At 36.6% G+C, this 10,576-nt stretch overlaps 1 protein-coding gene across 1 annotated transcript; it reads right to left on the minus strand.

The window, feature by feature from the left end:
- Positions 1-4,738: 4,738 nt before the first annotated feature.
- On the minus strand, positions 4,739-8,818 carry LOC149187617 (glucan endo-1,3-beta-glucosidase 3-like). Its single transcript, XM_089411403.1, has 4 exons — positions 8,621-8,818; positions 7,272-8,525; positions 7,124-7,151; positions 4,739-5,360 (listed from the first exon to the last, which is right to left on the minus strand). Exons 1-4 carry the CDS (start codon positions 8,688-8,690, stop codon positions 5,180-5,182), a joined length of 1,533 nt encoding a protein of 510 aa, XP_089267529.1. The 5' UTR covers positions 8,691-8,818; the 3' UTR covers positions 4,739-5,179.
- Between the last annotated feature and the right edge of the window lie 1,758 nt (positions 8,819-10,576).

Below are 10,576 nucleotides of genomic sequence, written 5' to 3' on the forward strand. Positions count from 1 at the left end.
CGATGCTCACAAAAATCAAAGTTAAGAGTACTGAAGCCCTCAATAAGAATTTTGTTTGTAAGGCCCATACATAACTTGCTCTGAGGCAAGAACCCACTTAGGTACCCAAAAAGAATGACCTTCAAAAGTAGATACAATGCCCCTATTTGTCATTGATAGGCTTATTATGAAGATGTATACCCTGCAAATATATTTTTTCGTAGGAACTAAAGAACTATCGCACTAAACAATGCATGTATGAAGATGAAATAGTGCCCACACACTTGGAAAAAACTATAGCTCCTTGTATTGTACTATCACTCTCCACTAGAGAAAACAACCTACACACATGCATCATTTAGCTCAACCACCACTAGTAGGTTTTGTGCCAAACTTGCAATGTGCAAAACTCCATTGATCCCCTTCACTCTACCATCAAGGAATATGATCAAGTCTCTACCATGACCAATTACGCTAAGATGAGAATCGTCAACAAAGGTATACCTTTCGACCATTTGAGTCCCCGTACACTAAAAACCACTAAATGGGAAGTCATGCGGAAGGAGGTTCCAAAATTTATCTCTGGCATGCTTAGGTTGTCAAGGTCATAACAAAATCATCTCCATTATCCTTCTAAGAAGATTTTTCAAACTCGTAATCAAAATTATTATTTTTCTTCTTAATATCATTTAACTCTTCCCTGCAATCTCTTTTGGAATGCTCAACCTTGTACCAAATATAATATTTTGTCTTAGACTTGCTAGGAGACTTAGAATTCCCATGGGATTTGGACATTTCCTTCTCCCTCTTCTTGCCTTTCACATTAAATATTTTAAATTCCAAGACCTCCTTGGCTGATCCAAAATCCTTCCACCGCATCTCCTTTAAGAGTAATACAATGACAACCTCATCAAGCATCAATTTCTTTGTAGTGATTCTAACAATTATTACTAGGCTATGCCACAAACCTAGCAAAAGACATGAAAGGGCCATGCAACAATCCTCCTTGTCCATCTTTCACTTCAACTGATTCCAACTTGGTTAAAATATCATAAACACATTCAGATGTTTGGGCATTGAATCACCATTGCCCATTCTCAAGGTGTACAATTTATTTTGTAGAAAAAGTTTATTAACCAAGGATTTAGCCTAGTACAAGTCTTCCAACTTCTTCCAAAGATTTGTTGAGGTGGGTCTTTAGAAGTATTCAATAACATTGACCAAACAAAACTTGACGAGTCTTCTTTCATTTCCCTCCAACACTACACAATCTTCAATTTTAATAGCAAATGCTTTGGTTCTAGATACTACAACCCACATCTTGATCTGTGAGTGAATCCTCCATCTTGAGCTTCCACAATTGAAAGTTGGTGCCATTAAACTTCCCCATTTCTAGCCTTGATGTGATCACCATTTTCCTACAACAAAATTCCTTCTACATAAAATCCCACTCATACCAAGATTAAATCCAAAAACCTTGTTCTTAACATCTAGGAGTCGAGATTATCAAGCTCTCATATGAAACAAAAGGAAGATGAAGTGTAGAATATGCTTCCTACTCTAGTTAATCTTAGATATGCAAAAAATGTAAACAAAGAATTGCTACAAACAAGTAATGTAAAGACATACTCTAATTACATAGTGATTTCCTATGGAAAACCCTTTCAAGAAAATGAACCCGCACACCAAAGCAAGCCCAATGTATTATTCAACAACTAAATAGGGTTACAACATACTTTTAGGGTCTATGTTCTCTTTAATGGATATGATCACCATCATTCAAATTCCAGAGTTGCTAATATGCATGCCAACTCTTATTGAGATAATTGCAAGGTTTATTAGACACTTGTCCTAACATCCCCCTCCAAAGCCCAACTAGAAGCCACGCCCACAGCGTCCACAAAATTCTTTTCACATGGATGGAGGCCTCACCCTCAATCCTCTCATTTCCCCAAAAAACACAAGAATGAATGTCATGAACCATGTCATCTTTCCCTAGCTTTCCTTCTAATTTGTCCAAGGCTATGAAATCACGAAAAGGTTCATCTCAAAATTTCGATGACCATATTCACCCTTAATCTAACATATTTCTCTCATTGCTTGACACTATCCTAAAGAACTAGAGTGTAGGACAAATATGAGGAATATGAAACAGTTTTCCTCTCAAACCATTTAACCCAAACTTCCTCACAAATTTCCATGTTGAACAAGACAAGTAATAGCATAGATCAATTTAATAGAACTCACACGCATGAAAATGAAAAGGACATTTACTTTGAATTAAGACCACAATTTGATTAAGATGATCTCTCAAAGGTATTTAATTATTTCCATTCATTGGCCACATAGTACATGATATGCAGAAAGAGGACACCCCATCTTTAATGCAAGATCGTCGAAACATGATCAAAGGAAGAGAGTGGAATAATGCTCTTATCTTCATTAACACAAACACTGTATTGAGCTTTCATAGAAATTTTTAGCAAAAAAGACTGCCATTTGGATAATTACAACTATTCTCAATTCTCAAGGAGGTTAGACTCTCCACAACAATTTAGTAGTGATGCTTGAATCACTTAGGTTGCTAACATTATTCGTTTATGTCATGATGATCCCCATCTCACTTTTCACTTTTCAATGTAGTATCAAATTAACACTCAAATTTTCTGTTCAGTTAGAGTCAGAATAAAAGAAAATTTACACATGTTTAATTTAAAAATAATAATAATAATGTTTTTTTATAATAAGATGGTTTTTAAAAGCTAATTGAGTTCCTTTCAAATAATAATAATAAATGATTGTGTTCCTCCGCACTCAAATTCAATTTCTTAAAATAATATATTAAATGAAGTGATATGTAAATTAGGGTAATGTGTTGAAACCTAAGTAACTGAGTATAAAAGATTCTGATTTTGGAATGGAGTATTCATCAATTGCAATACCTGTACTGAACTCCATGCGCGAATCGGGGAATTTCATTATAGCAAATGAGGTTAGGATGGAAATGAAAACTTATTTTGATAGGACATAAATAAATATAAAAGAAAGAAAAAAAGGGAAATAGTAAATGGCATCTGTTTGCTGTTAATGGCGGTGAGCCTTTTCATGACAAATGCATTTATGATTTAACCCAGATTCTCGTATCTAACACTGCACAGATACTCTTCGCGTTAACATTTTGTGGGGAGTTATATCAACATTATCATCTTTGACTGAGAATATGATAACTTCAGAGTCCATGTCACTATTCAAAGATTAGTCGGAGAACAGTAACAACAATCCCAACGAGATGCAGCGCCTGTAATTTCATAGAAAGCGGATATTTGAATATAAAGCGTTACGCGTCTTTGCAATCAATGATTTATACATCAGTACTAAACCACGTGGGTGCAAACTTTAAAAGTCAATTTTTTCACTCGTTATTCTGCCTTTTCTGCACCAACATTGTCTTTATCCCGACATTTTCTACACAGATCATTGACTTACAGATGTAAAGTATTTCTGGGCAGGGCTGGACATGGCAGGGCAGGATGCGAAAAAATTTCTCACTTTCACATTTGAAAAAATAATAATAATAATAATGTCGTTTCGCCCCAGTATCTATTTAAATATGTTATCCCTGAATAAAGTAACCCAAAAAATAATTTGACGAGCAATAATTTGCAGTGTCAAGTCTAGTCATTAATTTAGCTAAGTCTCAATATAAAAATATTTATTTTATATATATATATTAATGCGTTAAGGTTAGCATCTTTATATGTAATAATAAATTTAGAAATTAACATATTATTATATGTAAATAATTTTTATATAAATTTTTTATCAGAATTTAATTTACATAAATGATATGATAAGTTTTGTTGTAATAACAAATACTAGACATTCCTTATATATAACTATCATTATTTTTAAATGTAAATGCTTGCAGTGGAGTTTCAAAGAATTTGAATTTTAGGGACTATTAGTGTATAAATATCGATTTTTGAAATGTAAAATTCATTAATAAATTATAAAATATTAAAAACATAAATATTAAAGGCAAATGCACAAGGTTTGAGTATTATTAATGTATAAATAATTTTTTTATTGGGATGTAAAATTTGTTTTTTTTTTTATGATACAAAAGATCTATTATTGTAACATTATATACAGATGTAGTAAATATTATTTTGCGAATTCATATCATAGTGAAAACAAATTGTTCACAAAACTTAATAATAATAAAAAATTAAATTTACTAATAATATATAAATATAAAATATTTATATTTAGAATCTAAAATTTAAATGTAAATGCCTCAGTAAAGCTTTTTGCTTAACTATTATTTATGCCTAAATAATTTTTATACACATATTTGAAATACAAAATTTATTAATAAATTGTTTACTGCAAATTTTATGATCTTTGAAAATTTGTGTGTAAAATTTTAATACATTATCTATATTATTTTTTTAATACTATTTACGCAATTTTATTTTTATATATATATAATAAAAATATTATCAAGAATAAATAGGGTCTTATGAAGTGCTTTTAATCAAAATGTATTAAGCTAACAATTTTTGTTACAAGTGAACACCAGTCATAAGCCGAAAGGATATCAACATACTGACTATGATCACAAGGGACACCTTAAGTTTCTTTCATGTTCATACTCAAAGTCAAGTTTATGAAATGCCCGTTCTCGCTTATCAGTAACAGTTCGTTTTCACTAACACGTATACATCAACAAATAGAGTATCATTTTCACTAACACATATACATCAACAAATAGAGTATCATTTTCGCAAACACATATACATCGAAGTCCATTTATAAGAAGGCCCAGTCTCTCACCTGTAGTCAACAAAGGACATACAACTAACGAATAAATGAGTATCATTTTGATCAATCCTACAATCAATCAATGATAGTGATAGTTGTACACATATTATAATACATATACAGAATACCTATCAATGAATGGCAGTAAACTCTGATACCTCTATTTTGCGTACAACAATGAATTTGTAATCTTTGCAAATTTTGCATTTTCAGCTTCCCCTCTCCAAAATGACAGCTGATGAAATCTTTCATTTCCACAGCCTATTTCTCTCCAAAGATATATCCAGCCTCTCCATTTACATCTTGCTTTGATGAAAAAAAAGAATGAAGCATTCCTTGTTCTTAAAAGATACATCAATAATATAGTGCTTTTGTCCTACAAAATCGGCAGATTCCAAAACAGAATGGGAAGGGCAACAAGAGGAAAAAGAATTGGATGAATCTGTGACTGAAGGTGGGGTGCAGAACTATTTAAAGAGGTAATATTTGTCCCTGTCAAAGGAAATGTCTCATTGCCAAGGACAGTACCATTCACAGAAGTCCCATTTGCACCAACACTGCAATAAATAACACAAAAACTGTCAGCATCTAGATCACAACAATTTAAGAATAAAGATCCTTCTCAGTATAATATACACTTCATTTAAATTTTAAAAAGCAGATCCTCAAGTCCATGATGACTCAGCACTTTAATACTCGATGACTTTTAAATTGTTATGAAATTCTAACCAGAGAACGAAAAACTGATCTATAAAGAATCTGTCAGCCTACGGAGGAGAGTCATCAACTTAGAAATCTATAAAGAATCTGTCAGGCTACAGGGGAGAGTCATCAACAAAGAAATCAATAAAGAATCTGTCAGGCTACAGAGGAGAGTCATTAACAAAGAAAGTAGCTGGCAAAGAGCTGGAACTATGCATCCTACATTTTTTCTAATTTGAGCTGGTAGTCTGGGGTTTTTACACAGTTCTATGGCTTATTAAGCACCCATGCTTTAACTATTATTTTAAGGAGATCATGCTCACTAACCAACTAATAATGCACAGGGCGCTAGGATAGCCATAAATTAGCAAGCAAGAACATGGTTATGGAGATGAAGAATAGCAAGATATGTCTGTCGGCATCAATTTTGCACGCATATTTGCCCTGAAGCATTTTACCAAACTATTAAGGCAGAAAACCTGCCCTGATACACTTTTCAAAACTACTAAGGCAGAAAATTGCCCTAATACATTTTACTTAACAGTATTTTAATAAACCGCCAATGGATAAAATATTATGATAAAGGTGATCACAATCTCTGGAAGGAAAGATATCCTCCAAGATGAGAGATTGTAAAGCCAGACTCTGACAGCCGAAGCAATGCAGATCACATCCAAATAAGACAAATAACAGATTTTCATAATCTATGATCAGTTCTCCATAAAAACAGGCCTGCTAGTTTTGGTTGTTGTCCATCTATATATTGCTAAAAGAGCAGATGACTAATCCTAGTAACAACAAAAAATAAATATGTGAATACAGAGCACTGGTTACAGACAATAAACTTCCAACTTCAGAAGGCATGTCTGCAGGGAATCAAAGACTTGCCCTGAAGCTTCAATGCTCATAGGGATATGTATGCCCAATGATGCTAAAGCAGAATCTACTTCCGCATTTTTTTTAAATGCTCATCTAGCCACTGCGCTGGCCTGATTCAAGCCATTAATAGATTTCTAACCAAAATTATAAAAAATTTCAATGGGGTTTTTGTTAGATGGCACTAAAGTTCAAAATCCCCAAAAACATGTTTCAGTAGTGAGAGAATTTTCCATTTGAAGTTCCTGTTAGCACTCTGTCTGCACCAATTATCAATGGTCTATGCCATGGGATCAAATGCAAGTCCCAGGTGATTTAAGTGGGAATAGATACCCCACCCATGATATCTCAAATGAAGGGAAGGGTCACTTTCTTTTAGTGTGTTATAAGCCCGCTGCATTTCATTGTAATACTCTCAGAATGAGAAGAAAGGTAAGAAACTACAAAGGGATCAATGCATGTTTTCAACGTTGTGAGAACCCAAGAAAATGGCCTACGGACACAAACACAGTCCATTTTATGTTACAGGAGATAAGAACCCTGAAACTGAAGATGAAACGTGAGCAAAGCAAGAATCGGAGCCAGACGATTGAAAACAGAGCAACAAAAGAGAAAGAGAGCTTCTGTACATGTACAACTTATCTTTGAATATGAATATAAGAGATGACAGTAGGCTAAGAAAAGACATGTTATCTTGAATGTGGAAATATAGTGTATAAAGATAGATGCATTGTTCCCTTACCTGCCTTGGAAAATACAAGAACCGTGACCTGCAAGACACAGTAACAGAAGCAGGGGAGATATCAAACAGTTTTCAAAAGAGAACCGACGCAACTGTAAGAAAGAAATTTGAAAAGAAAACAAGAAAAAGAAATACATCCCCAACTTACTTGGATCAGTATTGGTTATAGTGCCGACTCCGTTGAAGTCACAGGACCCAGAGGCCATGTTCATCTTGTGGTAATAGCTGTCAAAGGCATAAGAGGCGTGGTCTGCAACGGTATCAGGAGTATAACAGCTCTGACCGGCCTGAATAGCAGAGCAATCAGCCTGCCCAGGACCACAGGCCCAATCCAACGCCGCCTGGAGGAGTTGAGTATCGGCACCGGACAGGGCTACACAGAAGGTCTGAGCAGAAGTGTCGTTGCCCAGAGTCGATCCCGCGCCATTGAGGTGAAGGACATACACGGGCGTAGAATTAGCGCTGAAGAGCCCCCAGTTTTCCTCCGAAGTCCCACCAGGCCTGAGGTCCTCATTGAAGAGCTCGTAGATGTAGGTGTTGACAGCCACACCGGGGAGCTTGGGGGTTCCTGTGCTGTTGAGCACGTGCCGGACAAGATTGCTGTTGTAAGTATCGGCGTTGTCCACGGTGGCGTCGGGCTCGTTGGCGTCGCCCATGGAGGGCCAACCGGTCTCTGTCACGACCACAGGGATGTTTGTGAAGTTCAGCGAGGCCATTGCGTAGTAGGCCGCGTCGACTACGGCATCGAAGACGTTGGTATAGTGGAGCAACGTGTTGGGGTCAACGGCCTCCTTGTTGGGCGGGAGCGGTCGGAACAGAGCGTAGTCCAGCGGCACCACACCGTTGCCCTGCATGTAGACATAGTAGGGGTAGACGTTGAGCATCAGGTAGGACTTTGTGTCGCGCAGGAAGGCCAGCAGCGGTATCATCACGCTGTTCCAGGAGGAGTTGAAGAAGGCCTGCGAAGGCGGGAATGAATCCAGGATGAGTTCGGCGGGATGGGGAGTCGAAACCTTCACCTGCCCGTCAAGATTGGCCGCTACCAGGGCCGAATGCAAGAACCTCATGGCGGGAACCAGTACAAGGGCAGCGTTGGGGATCGTTGTGAGAACTTCACTGCCCACGGCAATGGCCGTAATGTTGGTGTTGGGCAAGTAGGCCGCCACGTTCTTGTTCACCCAATTCGCGGCAGTCGATCGCGATTGCCCGACGCCCAGGAGCTGATTATTGGGAACACTCACAATCACTTCGATGCCGGTATTGGCCAGCGCTGTGAGCATCTGGCGGTCGGCATCATAGAGGCGCACATGGGTTATCTGCTGATTCTTCAGCAGTGCCACCACAGCCGATGCCGAAGGCATGTTCGACACATCTGTGCCGATATTCACTCCAACGAAGGGCCCTGAAAAAGCATAAAACCCACAAATTAGTGCAGTCCAAGACTCGTTCTATGAATCCAATACGTCACGAGTTCGAACCCGGAAAGAAAGCAATTACCTCCGAGGGCGACTTCGCTGAACGACGCAATCAGCAACAGCAACAGCAGGAACCTGCTGAGGATCTTCATGGGTCTTCTCGAACAATCTCCAGAAGATTCAGCTTTAATCAAAACACATTAAACAATCTTTCAGACACAATCTTTCAGACACAGAGAACACAAAAGACTGATCGAAAAAATATGAAGTCGGAGCTTTCATAAAGTCACATATCATACATCTCCATCTTGCGACAGTGTCGCTAATATATTACGGCCCGCAAAACAAGATTTAATTCCTAATTATTTTAATTAATCTTGATATCCTTTAATTATAATTAACGCATCACGCGTTTTGATTCGCACGCTCAGAAGTTAGGGGTTCTCCCTCCTCGCAATTTGAATAGTCGTTAACGTGGCCGTTCGGCCACCGGCTATAGCCGGTCGACCTGGCGACACATCCGATGTCGGATTCGCTTCGGCCGCGACATAAATTCACCGTGCGTGGCTCCTCCCGATGCGCTTCAGCTCTGCTAGGTCGACCTCCCCCAGGTCGAGATGTTTCTTTCTAACACGTGGCGGTGACGAGAGGGGATGTTGTTTTGGATTCTGTTTGAAAATTGATTGCACGGGGGATTGAAGAAAGCATTGGACTGGACCCACTTTTCCCACCATTTCTCTCTCAAACAAAACCCCAATTTGCGAGTTAACTGGCGAGCGATTGGTTACAGCTAACAACCTTAAAATGTCTCTTAATAAAAAAAAATTGAAGTTCCACCATCCTCCCTTTTCCCATATTTCTCACAACTCGTTTTTTTTTTTTAAATTTATAAATCTCATTGTTGGTTGTATTGGATTCATTGAGTGGAGAAGGTGTCGGGTTAATAATATTCACACCCAAAATTTTATGTGTAATTTTGGGTGTGAAATTAAAAATAATAATATTCACAAAATAAATTTTATTGAGTTTATTAAAGTTATTATTTTAAAATGTGAGGTTTTCAAAGACAATGTGGATATGCTGGTAGTTGGTTTTTGGAACAGTCTATTCAGTGATAGGTTTGCTCAGAAAATTGGAGCATTTATTTTGAAGCTTCACAGAAAAAGGGCCGAATACATCAAGCAGAGGAAGAAGCAATCTGTGTCATAGGCTATCTTTAGCCTCGTGGACGTTAAAATAATTTCTTTCTTTCTTATTTCTTCTACTTTATAATAAAGCAACCAATATGGTATAGTGTTGGAATTTTTGTAACCTGTTAAATGTGAGTATATATCTTAATTTAGATAACCTTATTATACTTTTAAATTTTTAAAAGTAATTATTAGTGTTTGTAAATATTTATTAACTTTATAAATGCAAGTTTTTAGGTTTTTGTGATTTATGATCTCAAAAAAAAATGGGATAAATTATAAAGATATTTTAAAGTCAATTTGTTTCTAATACTTACTATGGTTCATCATCGGGGTAAAATCAATATTCTGATTCAAGTGATGGATATTAACTCATTTAATAGTAGTTCATCCAATGATCCAAGTGATGGATATTAACTCATTTAATAATAGTTCATCTCGATGATTTTAATATAATAGATGTTTCGGCTGGTAAATGTTTAGTGAAATATTTAGTCAAAAATATTTTAATTAAACAATATTACTAGTTTTTTTAATAATGCTTGGCATTTTTTTTAATAAAATAATAAAATTAGTTAAAAAGTAATAATAATGTTTTAAAAACTTACTGAGTGAAGAAAAAATGGCTATGTCGAAAGGAGCCCTAGCGTCTTCAAGCAATGTTGCCACCACCAATGTTTCTTGGGGTTTGGATGGCTCGTTTTCAGGGTGGAGGAGGGATAGATCTCGTCATTTGATCCCTAAGGATCGTGTTTCATTTACCTGCATGTTGAGTTCAGGATTGTTACGCCGGTTCCATTTGTCTCAAAATTGCTTTGGAAGGTCGAGCAAGAGAAATCTCTTGAATC

Source organism: Pinus tabuliformis, chromosome 3_1 (assembly GCF_031772625.1).
Source record: "Pinus tabuliformis cultivar Carrire ecotype Pingquan chromosome 3_1, CPIR1, whole genome shotgun sequence".
In the NCBI taxonomy this organism is placed as follows: Eukaryota; Viridiplantae; Streptophyta; class Pinopsida; order Pinales; family Pinaceae; genus Pinus; species Pinus tabuliformis.

Bases quoted from the DNA above. Each gene is read 5' to 3' on its own strand.
- LOC149187617 (XM_089411403.1), bottom strand. From the start codon at position 8,690: ATGAAGATCCTCAGCAGGTTCCTGCTGTTGCTGTTGCTGATTGCGTCG. The intron at 7,152-7,271 runs GTAAGTTGGGGA...TGTGTCTTGCAG, and splicing joins TATAACCAATACTGATCCAA to GTCACGGTTCTTGTATTTTC. The intron at 5,361-7,123 runs GTAAGGGAACAA...TATTTATTGCAG, and splicing joins TCTTGTATTTTCCAAGGCAG to TGTTGGTGCAAATGGGACTT.